We start from the raw sequence: 14,960 nt of genomic DNA on the forward strand, positions 1-14,960 counted from the left end.
GATGACCTCTGAGGTCCCTTCCAACCTTGGGCATTCTATGATTCTATGAAATTCCCTGCATGCCTAAGTTTTTGTAAGATTCTTGTTAGACTACCAGGTACCCTCAAGATCAACGTTCTGTTTAAAAAGAGAGCTTCTTGAAATAATCTAAGAAAGGAGGTTAGTCTAATCTTTCTTTGGGATTGAAAGGAGAAAGGACTAATTTCGTGCAGAAAAGATTATATCTCAGACTGGCATAAGAATAGGAAATAAGTAGGTATTAAATTACTTTCAGCTGTTTCAGAATAATCTAATAAAGAATCTGCTGGATCAATAGCAGGATCATTATCCAGGGCAGATAACAAACTTTCCTTCTTTTTTTTTTTTTTAATTTGAGATACAAGCAGAATTTTTTTGCATTAGCTTAATTTTAAAAAAAAAAGAAAGCATACAACTTTAAGTCTCCATAGGAAAAAGGTGTAAGTATGAAGCAAGAAAAATCAACTTTATTCTTGAAACAAGTGTCATTTTTATTTGAAACATGTAATTTAAAGATATGAGGTAAAGATTTTATAATTAATGACTGTCAATCTATCAGCTTTGCTGAGCTGTTTGTCCAAATAATAAGGGAGGGTTCATCAGAGAAGAGTGCATGCRGGGCAAAACAAGACTTTCAACAACTTTATGTTCTAATTAAGGCTCACTGGTAGGAGAGAGACGGAAAAATAAAGCTGGAACAGCTATCTACTAAAAGTGCAGTTTCATCAAATCTAAGATGACATCGGCCTGGTTAGCTTCTGCTCACTATTGCAGCCTGCAGCACCACAGCCAGACTCGTTTGRCAGGGAAGAGGTCGGTAGTTGCACCATGATTTACATATCGACTTCTGTAAAGACTTTGTTCTCGAAGGCAGAAGAAGAGTTCATGTGTCTTTGTGAACTCCAAAGGTATGTGGTTCCCTTTTTGGAAATCCTCATTGTCAGAGAGGAGGTATCGGTGCTCACTGTCAATCTGGGAAGCATTTGAAATGGTAGGGYTTTTGTTTGTTTGTTTTGTTTTGTTTTTTTCCCTTGAATCAATCTCTCTGTAATATATTCATTAATGCAGCAATATGGAATGGGGAGAGCAGGTATAATATGTGCCCAGGGCACCAAACTTGGAAAGGAGACAAACACTTTAAGAGGACTGGATTAGAATTMAAAATTACTTTGATAAACAGAAAAAAAAGATAGGAAATCAGTAGCATGACAGTCCCTAAGGAGAGCTGCAAAGCCGAACAATGAAAGGTGAAATCAAATACAGCGAAACAAAGCAGCCAGAGACCAGCTATGCAGCACTGCAGTTTGTGGAAATTATGATTAACTGCACCAGACCTTGAGCCAGCAAATGCTTTACTGTTGGAAAAATGCTCTTTGTTCCACAACACRTTAATAGAATTGTTATATATAAAATGGAGGTGAGAAAGAGAGTTACTGTGCTCTTAAACATTGACAATTTCTCTGCTTGGATACAGCTTCCAGTTTTGGACACTGAGCTTTAGAAGAGATATAAATGAATTGGAAGGAGTCCAGAGCAGAGCAACGAAGGGCCCTGAGAAGTTTAGCAAACCTGCCTTAGAGCAATGATTGAAAGGCCCGAGAGGGGGATATCTAAAAACTCCATGACAGAAACGACGAGGGAAAAAAAAGTCTTGAAATAAATGGGAGGATGTTATAAAGAGCACAGACTTGAATTAATCACCAGATCCACTGAGGCTGGAAGAAGTAATGAGCTTAATTTGAAATGAAGAGTTTTAGGTTAGACATGTTTTCTACTAGGAAGGGTACACAGGCTGCGGATGAGATGGCTGAGGAGGTTTCAGCATCACTGCTGCTGTGGTGCTGCCACTGCCTTTTCCCAAGGCAATCGGCTTGTGCAGTTGTGCTTTGTTCCCCTGAATAACTTTTGGCCTTGACAACTAATTTGAACTACATGAGAAAGAAGGATRAAATCTTGTCTCTGCTTTTTGGAAGTCCGATATCTGTCTGTTAACAAGGCTGCAGTGGGAGTTCCTCACCTAATTATCAGAGAATTAAGACCTGAAAGCAGAAAAGAGGCAAAGARCAAGTAAAATGAATGCTGGGGACTTTGAAAACAGCTTTGCCATGAGGGCATGTAAGTCAGAACCTCTTTATAGATACCAGTGAGCGAAGGCAGAAACCCCAAGCCACCTTCATTTTGATTCTTGTGCAGCCTGCCAAGGGGTTTGGGGGTTATTTTGCAAGCTGAACATCCATCGAGCCAGATGCTTCCTGGAGTAGAGAAGTCTGTATTTTCATTTATTTTAATTTCAATTTCTGAGAGCCCAATGCAGAGGCACTTCAGAGGAGCTTTGCTTGCAGGACATAAGCTCTTTAGTTCAGTTTTGCTTTTCTAAATTAGTTCCATTTCAGAGCCTTTCAGCAGGGCTCCCAGAAACAGAGGATTTTCCGGTAAGCTTTTGCAAAGTTACGTCTTGCTTGAGAGGGGAAGTGAACTAGTCACCTCTGGCGGGAAGTGAAAAGCCCAGTTGCAGTTCTGGGATGGGGGCTGTGCTGAGATCCTCCTACTGCTTCCTCTTTTCGCTTTATAGTCCGTTGTTCCTTATATCCTTGGAGCCTTTGTTTTATTGTCTCTCCAAATTCCATTCTACTGCACTGATTTATGCTCTATTTTCTGTCAGTTGCAGTTCTCTCTGTTGGCTTTACTAGGGTTAAATTTTTATTTGCTGGATCCTTAATGCTAAAGTTATTGTGGGGCTGTTAATAGGTGAGGTAGGAATGTTACAGACTCGTCTTAGCACTCCAGAAACCCTGATACAAACGCATTGATGCAGAGTCTGGGATATAATATGCAGTTTGTTTTCCATCTGGAATCTGAAAGCTAGTAGTTTTTTATTATCATATGTTAATTGCTGATGAATGTTTTATAGACTGACTGCAGAGGGGAATTTTGTGTGACTGTTGGTTACAGAGCATCTGTCTGGATTGAGAAGATATCTGGTAGGAGCTCTCCTGCCTAGCAGAAGGATCAAAGTTATGCCCCAAATAAGATGCCCAGAAAATCAATACCTGCCAAAGATTTCTAAGCATATGATTTGATGAAAGATGAAGTCAGAAAGAACTGGGGCTATGAGACCTTGACTGCCCACAACTCTGCTTGCAGATCCACCATTTCCTTTGGGCCAGGATCAGCACTTGTGTGAACCTGAGGTTAGAAGTTCAGGGAGTTGGTGTGGTGGAAAACTAACTCTGAAAAGCAACTGCAAGTCTTTGCTTACGATATYGATTAGCTCAAGCTTCAGTGGAGCTTTATCCTAATGTTCTTAGGTAGGCATGAAATAGGTGCTTTGGAAATTTTCAGAGAAAAAGCATGTTTACCTAAATTATTTTCTCTCCAGGCCACCAAGGGAGCTAACTTAAAAACACTGCATCTCCTTCTGCAGGCTATTGAAGATGTGCATTTTGGAAGGAGTCTCTCTGCAGATCTGCTTAGCACCAGCACAGGGATCTGAATGAGGCGGCCAGATCCTACTTTCTGAAACTTGTTGTTTTCTCCTACCAGGGTGTGCAGATTTTCTGGTACATGTTGCTGTTCTTATAGCGGCCTCCATCAGGATACTAAAGACTTAAAGGTGTAAGACTTTTTTTCATGTTTTGGAACCTTTTAAAATTGAAATTACTTTTTTCCCTCCCCTCAGCTAATCATCCCAGAATAGCAGGATTTTTCAGTTCATGTTGATGGGGTGAGGAATTGATGCCAAGATCAGTCCATACACGTACTTCCTATTGAGCAATAGTTATGTTATATACTATGTTATATGCATAACAGGCAGTTAAGAGAATCCTTTTCAAGATTATTAGCCCCACAGAGTTTTGCCTTGGGCTGCTTTCTTGCGGGGAGCTGAGGGTGCTCTTTGTAAGCACTTCAGTCACTGTGTTCTTTCTCCCTCAGGGTCCTTGAGATGGCCGTAAGAAGAGGAAATTAAGCCAAACCTTGTGATGGGTAGCATGTGCAAAGGAACCCAGAGCTTTGCATGCCTTTCTTTTGGTGGGAAGGTAGGCTGGGCCTTCAGATCCTAACAGCAGCAAGAAGATTATCTGATTTCTCTCGATGCTTGGATGATATTACTGTGTGAGTTGCCAGTTTCCAGTGTAACAAGATCCTATGTGGGTAAGTGTTTCGAAGTCAGTTCCATCTCCCATGCAGCCATGTGATGTAGTTTACACATTACTCAGCACTGTGTTGGGCAAACAGAAGTACAGAAAATCAAGCCTCGGAGAGAAGGACATTTTCTCCGGAAAGTCTGCACAGGAAGTTCAATGAAGCTGCTTTTAACTGTTCACTGATGTATCTGATTCACTTGGTGCCGAGCGTTTGTGGATCCTCCAGCTTTTGGTGGTTCTGAAACCATAATTCCATATGGCTTAAAATGAGTGTCCTCTCCTATGCCATGTCTGTGTTATCCCATCCAAATTATCCCAATCCAASTTATCCCATTTCCAAAAGAAATCTGTATCTCTCTTCCCCCAGAAAAGAAATTGCAAGAATAACAGTTCTGGGGGAGCCCATCTGACTACCCAATTCCACCTCTTCTCTTTGGGATACAGCAGATASGAAACTTGCACTTCCTCTTTGTATCAGCACAGTCTCCTCTTTTGAAGGAGGACTGTGGTTCCCACCTAGTCTTATATCTGACCATGCACTTGCACAACCATTTACTAAATTTAACATGACTCACTCAGCCCTGAGTCCTCYGTTTATATCCTCTAATTCCTACAGGGCCATAGCTGATGCTTGGCTTTCACATATAGATTCATGGCAATTGATGTGATGCAACCTTGGGATTTGCAYGTAGTGACTCCTGCTCTGCTGTTGGAGGAGGAGGACGGCTGCTGACTGCTGCCTTTCAGTTCACACTGTTCAAGGCCTTCAGAATCTGGCTTCAGCTCTGGACCCCCTAGAAAATGTGTTTAAACCTCGTAGCTGGATCTCCTCCCTGCTATTGTTCCACAGGGGGAAGCACTTCTGAGGAACTCTACAGGGTTAAAGGCACAGTTCTGAAATGAGCCTAGGGAAAAAGTCACATGCAGAAGGGAAATTTTGCAAGTTGCTGCATGCAGCTTGGGGTAATGAAAGCAAGAGGTAGCGTGGGGGTGCTGACTTGTAGCCTTTAGTGAGCTGTGCCTCATTAGTTATTTGGCCCTGGGAAACGTAGGGAATGAGAGCGGCATATGCTAACACAAGCTGTGTTGCGTAGGTTGGAGCTGCTGTAACAGGAGACCTGCCCCTTCTGTGGTGGGGCAGGAGGAGAACAGCGTTGGATGTTAGCAGATACAGGACAGTGAGGAAGGAGGAGGAAGAAGGAGCTGGCCAGACTCCCCAGGAGACAATCTAGACCGGGTAAGTCCCTGATAGCCTCTCTAGAAATGAAGAAGGATTTGCTAAATGTTATTTTGGGGTTTTAGCTGAGGAGCTGTCATGGAAAGAAGCTCCACAAGCTGAAGAAGACAAAAGGAACAGTCTCCAGGGAGATATTGGTGTTGCATCAAAACTGAGAAGAGGGGTAGAAAGTCACAAAACCCCAGGAGGACAGGAGATGGAGAGTACCTCTCATGTCAGCCTAAGAGACAGTAGGGAAGGACCGCAGGGACAGCAGTGTTCAGAAACAGTCATTCTGCAGCAAAATGTCATTGGGACCTGTGAGATGATTCCCCCCTAGTCCTGTTTGACATGGAACTGACCACTGCAGAATTTGAAGGACAAAGGGAAAGGAGTTAGCAAATTCACTGTTTCCTGGCAGGCCTGTCTTGTTACACCTGTAGGCCCATGGTCTGCAGGGAAAATGAGCTGAAGAACACGATGTGTTTTAAAGAAATGCCTCACCTGTGGTACTGGGAGGCTTCTGTGGCTGGCTTGCTATGCTGGGTCTGTGTAGGTGCCCACACATGGGGTTATTGTGCAGGAACTGTCTGTATCAGATTAATTCCAATCTACAATAAGGCTGTAAGTATGTCTTCCTAAGGAAACAGTCTGAACCAAAGGCAGGAGCTGTGCCGATCCCACACATGGGCACAAACCCAATACTCACCCACCATGTAAAGTCTGTCATAGCCTGACTCCTGTAACAGTGTGTCTCCAGACCTTTGCAGGTCCTTTTTGCAATTATAAGACACTTTCACGTAGTTTCACTCTCCTTAATTTCCTGCCGGATGGTGCTTCAGCCCATGAGTGCTGTGCCTTTATGCAAGGGGGCAATTGCAGCAATAGCAATTAGGCAAAAATAAGGCAATCCTCCTAGGAGGCAGAGCTGATGAGCACAAAAGTGAGCAACAGGCTCCTGGTAGAAAAGAAAGGCAGAGCTGAGGTTAAAAACTAAATGTTAGTTTTGGAGAACCAACAGGGATGCAGCTGGACCCCATGAATATGAAATAATCAGTAAGGAAAGTTCCGAGCTGCCAAGCATTTAACTTTAATAAGCACCCCAGGTGTGGGCAGCTGATCTGTGTCGGAGAGCTACGTCAGCAACATTTACCCGCAGAGCTCATGGCTGCAGCCTCTCCCATGGGGTTGTGCCACCTCWGCTTCTGGCAGCATCCCTGTCTGAGAAGCGAGAGGCAGAGGTGAGGAGGAAAAGAAAGGAGCTGTTCCTCAAACTTTTTTTAACTCCTGGCTGAAAGTTCTGCTTGTTTCTGCCTTATGTGAATGCATTTTTCTTCCCTTCTTCCTTATCTGTGCCATTTCCACTTTCTCTGCACGGTAGGGAATTCTCCACTGTTTTCAGTGATCTAGGTTTATCATTTCAAGGGAGGAGTATTTACGCTGACCTTGCTTTCTTCTCCCACTGAAGACAAGAGCAGAAAGCACATTGACTTCACAAGGAGAAATTATGCCTATTCCTGGGCTAATTGCTTACAAAACATGAATATGCAATGATGAAGTTTTTCATCTATTTAGAGAGAGGAAAAAGAAGTATTTGCAGCAGAAGAGCTTGTGCATAGTGTACTTGTGTCCAAGTAACATTTAGCTGGTGATAACAGCCACAGGGAGCAGAGTCCAAAGAGCAGAACGYGCCAATCGGCCTGTGCTGCACTGCTTTTCTTACTGTCTCTGAGGTACTGCAATTTCTCATTTCAGGTTTAGAAAATGACTCCCATGCCCATGGCAAGTAAAATCTCAAGGAAACTGTCAGTGGGAGTGTGAATGAAGATTTCACAATCCTGTCCTCGAGAAGGAGAGCAAGGCGCCTGCCTGTTATCCTGGGTGTGAATAGGTATCTCCTAAAGTGACAGAAAAGGGAGATATATGAAGCACTGAATTTCTCATGATACAGAGGAGGATCCCTTAAGGAGGGGCCCTTTCACATGGCCCAGAAAAGCCAAACTGGTGGAACAGAGGAAAACAGCTCCCTTCCCTCTGTCTTCTTTTGTAAGAGTGATTTAAATGAAGGATCCCTTCCGTGGGCAAAAGGTAAGCAAAAAACTCTTCGGTGATGAAGAGAAAAGCAGTACTGAGTCTAGTGCCCCTAAAAGAACAAGATTTTCAAAGATGCTCATTAACAACTCAGGGCTTCCTTTCCAAAAGGAACTAGATATTGTGGATTTCTCTGCTCTCACGGGAATAAGGTAAGTGGATTTGAACTGTTTTGAAGAGCTTGATATTTAGGAATGGATGGACATCCATGTGTTGAAATTGAGGATGCTAGAATGCAGGGTCACCTGCAGAGTTGAGGGAGAACAGGCTGATATGTTTCAGTGAAACTGAATTTTGTCTGAACTGGCCACTTCTTTAGGCTTCATCTTTTTCTTTAAATATAGCTCACCTCATGTAAACTCGAAATAAATGCCAGATGGGATGCTTGAAGATCACAGTTGTCTGCTGCTCCAAGGAGCCTGCTCCTCACACCGAGGGGAGGCTGTCATCACACTTTCTGGGCTCCTGACCACAAATTTGGTCTCTAAATGTTATTTCTACTTTTCCCATCTGGAATTGGGAAGCTGCAAGCCTTGGTCAGAGCCACACTTTCCAAGAGCATTGCTGAAGTGGGGACTTGGAATCAGTGTTCATGCTCCAGGRTCTCCCCCCATGTGGCCCTGAGTTGCCAAAGCTTTTCAGCTGGGAGATGCTAGAAAAGGTGGTCATGAAGCTCACACCTTCATTTGATTGCCCAAGCTTTTTCTTCAAGTGGGGGTTAGGTAGGTGATAAGGGATCTCTTTAAGAGGCAGACAGCTTTTTGTAGCTGTCCACAGCAACACTGAGTAGCTTCAGGCTGTTGCCCTTTTGTTTAGAGTTCAGGCAGGCAAGACATTGTCCTGTTGAAGGTCAGAGGACCATCTTATCACTGATTGCCTACTCCTTGAATGTATGTTGGRTTTCCTCCATTCTCGCAGGCGGTTTGCTTCCTGGCATAGCAGGACCTAGCGATGTTTATAGAAATGTCTGAGGATGAATTCTGGATCGATTAAAACATTTAGGATAGTCTGTGCTCCTCAGCCTTGCCTTTGTTATTTGCTCTTTAGTTGCTGTGGGAAAASCCACACCAGTAATGCGCTTACAACTACTTTGGGCTCTTGCAGACCCCTGCAATGGCCAGGTCCTCATGGTACTCAACATGGACAATAACTGCTCGACCACCTCCTTTGATGTGGAACTTTGTGCAGAGAAACTGAAATCTCTTGGGGTCCAGGTAAGCTCCTCATGGGTAGTTCCTTTCCTGCCATGGCATGGGGAGTGAATGCTAGCTGTATTGTCATGTTTTGCATTGGCACTTGGGTGGCAGAGAGCTCCAAAACAGAGTAGGTTCCTGTTGTTGCCAGTCACAGCTCTGAGGACATGACCTCATTTTCTATGGATTCAATTTTCCACGTGATCTATAGCCAGCAAGAGCTACTGTAACCATCTGCATAGGTTCAGGTGAAGTCACTCGGATGTCAAGGGACACCATTGGAACAGTTTGTCCTATCTTGTTCTGTGTCATAAAACAGAGGTTTTCCTGTGCAACTCTCCGAGTGTTTTCCGGGGACATGCTACTGGGGGCCAAAGAGTCTCCATTCTCATCTACATCTGTCACAGATCAAAAATAATGTGCATTTGCCTGAGGCACTGTGTCCAGCAGAAAGGCACTCCAGGATGCCCTCCGGCTTGCACTGCCCAAGCTGGACCAACGGGGCTGGGAGCCCAGAAGTGGAGAGTAGCCCTAGGTTGATATTTCTTTCCTGAGCAGGTTGCAGTGGATCAGTGGAGAAGTTTGCTCCAGGATGCTGTCCTGAAACCTGAAGTGAGGCGCTATATGTTCTACAACTCCAGAGCCTTCCAAATAGCCATGGCCATGGTGAGGACGGTGCAGTGCCCTGTTCCTGATGCACTAATGCCAATGCATCTGTCAATATCATTGCTGAATTAGGTGTCCAGACTTGCTTAGTTTATTTAATAGATGGTGAGAAAAGCCCCTCTAGATGTCAGGAGTTTTGAGGCGGGAAATGATGGCGCAAATGAATTCAGTTTTGCCTATCTTTATGCAAAGGCCACTTTTGTTGGGCCCTAGTAGTCCTTGAGCCCAATGTCCATCATCTGAGCGTTTATTGTAATTGAATAGTGTCCACACTGCCTTAAATGCTTTGACATAGGAACTTTCTAAAAGCAAAGACTATTAGAAATACTGTCAATACACCTCACTGAGTTCTGTCCTTAAACAAATAGAAGTCAGTTGAAATACTTCGTAAGTATGAATTATCATTAATAATTCACTCTGTCTTTGATTACTGGAAATTCCTTAAACTGGGGCACACTCAGTTCTTCTAGACATTTTTCTCCCCTATTTGCCATTGGAAAGAACATCTGTCCTTTCTTATTATCTGAAAATCTTTGCTGTTTTAGTTCRTGTATGGATAGGTATAGAAAAAGGAGCAGTAGTTTTCTTATTTCCTTGACTTTTCTATATTTCCTTAGTTTTTTGAATCACTTCAATCTCTCTGGGCCTTTACAGATTTTCTACATGTCTCTCTGGACAAATATCTACTCCACGGTACAGCTGTGCTCCTTTGGACGCTACTGGGAGGCCAGCGTGCTGGTGACCATAGCTGCTGTAGCAGTCACAGTAGTCGTGATATTGATCATTGGGCGACACCAAAGGAAGGTAAGAGAAGATTGCTTGCATGCCCATTTGGAGCACTTGAAGTAGACTTTCCTCTCAGAAAAGTGCTGGGACCTTGATAACTTCCTAGTTGCATATAAAGAACGTAATTGTCAGGGGAGGAGGGAATATTTTTAGAACAGGCTCAGAAATCGAGTTCAAACAGGGGATGTTATACAATCAAGTTGGGTGTCGTAGCAGCTAAAATGTATGTGTTGGACTCCCCGCAGCTGACTCGAAGCATCTACTGACAGTGGGGAAAAAAGCAGCCCTGCCAAGTGTGGTTCACACTCCCTGTAGCTGGTGGGAAGCCAGTAGGGGCAAGGCTGAAGTCCTGTCCTGTGTTGGAAGGTGGTCCCTGCAGTTAGGACCGTGTCTTGTCAGAAACTACTGTTTATTGCTATCATTTCCTTGTGTCAGCATAGTCAGCTCTGGAGTCAGGGGCCATGATCCCACCATATCTACCAGCTTGTAGCTGTAGACTGGCATATTAATTTTTCCTGTGTTTTTTAACAGATAAATGTGAATACAGATGTGAGGCTGGCAGCTGTCAATGAAATCTTTATCAAACACAGTTTGATTCTAGGGATCACAGATGTCCTGGATGGGCTCCACAATGTCCTACAAGTATCCTTTCTGTGGCAAATCATTTGTATCTCTCCCAGATAGCTAATTATGTGGGACTATTGCTATTATAATCAATGAAGATTTCCAGGGGGTGGGATTTCTAGTGTTTTTTTTTTTTTTCCCTCTCCCTACTAGGTAGCGTAAAAGGCATTCCCTTCCTGTGCTTGAGGATTGARATATGCCCAAAGACCTCTGGCGATAATGAGTCTGAAATACTAATCCTGTTGAAATAGGACTAGCACTTTGGGCTTGTGATGCTTTCTGGAAGCATATAATATTTACATTTATAATAATTGTGTATTGAGTGATGGTGATGTGTCGATGACAAAACAAACAGCAAAAGCCTTGGGAGTTTGTCTTGCAAAGAAAAGATAAGTCGACAGCGTCCAAGTGTCTCCATTTTCAGTTATGATTTAGAGCTCTGGGCTCCCTCCKTCAGGTGCATTAAAGAATCTGATTTCATGAAGATAAGTGAATTGTAGCTCGGGTCTCTTTCTGTTAAGCAGGTCTGATCTTGAAGGCTTTTTGAAATGCATGTTGAAGCAGACAGAGGGGAGTCTCATTTGCTGCTTTTTTTGAGGTATCTTTTCAAAATTAGACACAGATTTAAGGAAAGATTGTTTTAAGGTAGCACACAAGTGTTAAGGAAGGTGATAGAGACGGTGTCTCAGAGTGACGGCAAACCTCACCCACTCACAAATATACCCAGCAATATGAAAATATAAATGGAGAGGGAAGCATAGGACAACGCACAGGTTTGAAGAAATGAGCAGGGAGTACAATATAGGGAGTACTTCTTCATGAAGAATGAAGAGGAAACACTCAGGAACTCAGTCCCTAGAAACAAAGAATAAAGATCCGGGAGGGATTTAGCGGAGTTAAGTGAGTATGAGCATTCAGCTTCTTTAGTTGTAAGGTCACTGAGCTGTACAACCATAGCTCCAAGCACTGGTCCTGGATTATCCCAGCTCCCATCTCCTGGATTGCAGGAGGTGTGAAGAGGATGGGACTGGCCTGCTGCCACAATGTACCTTCCTTCCCTCTTGTGGGAAATGTCCCCCTTCACTGCCATCCTTCTCTTCATCATTCAGTGCCTGAGGTTTTCCCTTAGCTCAGGCCCACTTGACTTAAAATTGGTCATTGTGACATGTTGAGCTCCTGAATGTCTCGAGTGCTCCCATGCAGTCTGCAAGACCTGTACCCCAGGGCTCCAAGGCAGAGGACCTGCAGAGGAGAGCGTTCAACCTTAACCCTGTCTGTCCCAGCTGTGGTTTGTGCACTTCAGCCCAGAGCGCTGCCTCCAGGCCTTATCAGCTCGTCTTGTGGACCTGCRCAGGATGCAGGAGGTGGGTGATGGAGATGGGTGGAGAGGTGAGCAAGGAGCAGGCAACAGGAAGGATGTCTCATGAGGACAGCCCTGACCCTCTTCCTGGCTGTGGCAGCTGCATTTTGGTGGGGAGCAAATCATGGGCTTGAGGACTGGTGCTGTGCCCTGAGTCTGGCCATTCATGAGTTCAGAGACAGAAACAAGCTGATGGAGCAGGATGAGTTATCAACACAGCTATTGCACCCCCAAAACAGCATGAGCTGCACCCATGCTGCACCAGCATGGATTTAACCAAAATAATGAGAAACCCTTCTCCAAGTTTCTCACTGATCATCTCCCTGCTGTAAACTGGAGGAAGGACTGCCTTTTTCAGTGCTGAGGTCCTTAACAATTTATTTAGATTCTCTAATATGTGTAGGTCTGGATAATTAAACATGCAGCTTTAATAAAAGAAAATCATCAAGAATCGAGGGCAAATTTTGAAAGCATGTCTCTCAGTTTGAAATAGCTGACACCTTGAGCTGTCATCTTGAAGTAAATGAGATTGCTTGAGGAATAAGTAAATAACTTGGTTAACTCTATATGAATTTTGTCCTTTTGGCCTTCAAAAGCTGTTTTCTTCTACCTCAGTGTGTAAATTTATACTGCACTGCACTGAATTGCCCTTGCAAATTAGACTTGCATAATGAGACCCTCTGAAAATTTTAGGACTGTCCCTCTCTCTGGATGAACCAATACAGAGCATGGAATGGACAGTAAAAAGTGTTTCTACTGACTGATAAAAAAAAAAAGATATAGACCCCCAAATTCTCTTATTTTCAGTCAAAACTGCGGCACAGCCTGGACCAGCTCTGTGTGGTTATGGAGACAGCAGTTCAGCCTGACCCTGTAAAAGTGGAACAAGACTCATCTGAAGAATCTCCTCTTTTATCCACTGAAGTGAATTTAAAGAAAGACTCTATGACATGCAATGAGCTGCTCTGCCTCATTCCAGAGGGACCACCAGAGGTAATGAGGAATCATCACCCCTGATGTACAGAGGTGCCTAATTGCCTCACAAGATCTCTCATCTCCAAAACTCTGCCCAGCATCTGCCAASCATGAGGGATATCTCCATTTTCACTGTTAGAAAAAAATGGAAAGCTCAAGGCTCACACACAGCTTCTCAAGCTCTGACACTGCTGAATAGCTTAATGCTGATGGCTGTGAGGGATTTACAGTTAGATCTTTCCTTGCTGATCTCACTGGCAAGACCTGATTCTTTTTGGCATGGTTTAGGTAGCCAGGGCTAGGAAAACATTAGTGTCTGTGGATCACAAGTAGAGGCAGGTACTGCCTGGCCAGGAATTAGCTGTTGCCATACCTTATGGACATGCAATTTCCTTCTGGTTAATTTGAGGAGTTTTCTCCTGACTGTCTTGTCTGTGGAACCTTTTTGGGGAACTAGCCTCTCTTTAGAGACTRTCTAGAGACAGTTTCCTAACTGTTCCCTTGCTTCAGGGATAAGGATGAGACATTGTGGTGCAGAACTTGTGTGTCCTTTGTGAATTGTGTTCTCAAAGACATGCCTTGCTGTGAGTAATGAATGTGTTCTCATTCTCGCTCAGCAAGAAGCTCCAAAAGGGATTATTTTAACTGATTTTACAGTTTGCTACTCAGTGAAGTAAATTGCATGCAGGTGACTTCCCTGCAGAGTAAAGCTCTCTGAGTGTCTACAGGTGGAAGGAAAGGAGCCAGACTAGTGGCAGAACAGGCACATCCCTAAGGCAGCCTGGCTCAATTGGCRAGCTAGGTCTGGGCTGTCTCTGCAGAGCCAGTCCCACGGCTGCTTTCTGTGCTGGACACCCTCTCATTTCATGTTGCTCCCCATGGTGAAAACATGCAGAAGCTGATATCCATGAGCAGATTTGGAGCAGTTCAGAAGCTCCTGTCCTGTTCCTTTCAGACCTTCAGTAACCTTGGGATGTCTGAATTTGAGGCCAGCCTGAYTGCCAAAAGTAGGAATGGTCATTTATGTCAGTAGAACAGATGGGATATGAAATATAAATAGACCCTCTTCTGCATTACTTAAGGAGTAGAGAAGCCTCAATACAAATGGCAGAGTCCCAAAGATGCTTGACTTTCTGTGGCCTTTTCTTTGCTTTACTGGGGATTTTTGAATGCTTTCTGTTTTTCTGCTCTTCCTCCTTTGCTGTAGGACACATGTGGGTGGTAACTTTGCACTGCCCACTTGAATATGCTTTGGTCAGTAGTAGTTGAGGGYGGTGATTGAACAGATGAGCTCAGCAATGGCAGCAGGAGAGGCTGCTGCACTTGGGCACCGAGCGCCCAGGCGCGTGCCCTGCGCTGACTCTCCTCCATGCTCCTTTCAGGTGATGGCCCAGCAGCTGCTGGTGATCTTCAGCGGCTGCTACGTCCGACTCCTGGTCAGCGGCCTGCTCCCTCGGGCCACGGTCGTGGGGCACATGGAGCGTGGGAAGGTTCCCTGCTTGTGCCAGTTCATAGAGACCAATGTCCTCGCCACTGGACACCGCTGGTTCACAGGAGGGTGACTGGAGGGACATGGAGACAGCTGAAATRAAAACTATCCCTATTCACCGGTGAGAGGAAGCCATTGGGCCAAGAGAGAGCTACAGATGGTGCTCCTGGACTTAYGTGGATGGGTGGGTGGCAGTTTGACTCTAAATAAAATATGCACGTTACTCATYAGAAAGCTGCTTAGTTCTGAAAGCTTCTGTCCTGACCACAGGTTAAATCTCTAGCTCTGAAGAAACTGCCTTAGGTGTCACAAACAATCCAGTGCTAGCTTGGAGCTCCAGCTGGGGAATTTACCACTGCTTTTACCTGTGCCACAGAAAGGGGTGAGGAGCACCTTC

At 44.3% G+C, this 14,960-nt stretch overlaps 1 protein-coding gene across 1 annotated transcript; it reads left to right on the forward strand.

Moving 5' to 3' along the window:
* The first annotated feature begins 7,216 nt into the window (after positions 1 to 7,216).
* TMEM268 (transmembrane protein 268) lies at positions 7,217 to 14,637 on the forward strand. The gene is made up of 8 exons (XM_026049440.1): positions 7,217 to 7,467; positions 8,575 to 8,684; positions 9,222 to 9,329; positions 9,984 to 10,133; positions 10,647 to 10,757; positions 12,023 to 12,103; positions 12,907 to 13,092; positions 14,457 to 14,637. The coding sequence occupies exons 1-8, from the start codon at positions 7,362 to 7,364 to the stop codon at positions 14,634 to 14,636; spliced, it is 1,032 nt and encodes a 343-aa protein (XP_025905225.1). The 5' UTR covers positions 7,217 to 7,361; the 3' UTR covers position 14,637.
* Positions 14,638 to 14,960: the final 323 nt, after the last annotated feature.

This window comes from Nothoprocta perdicaria, unplaced genomic scaffold (assembly GCF_003342845.1).
Source record: "Nothoprocta perdicaria isolate Ctin4 unplaced genomic scaffold, notPer1 scaffold_6, whole genome shotgun sequence".
NCBI lineage: Eukaryota > Metazoa > Chordata > Aves > Tinamiformes > Tinamidae > Nothoprocta > Nothoprocta perdicaria.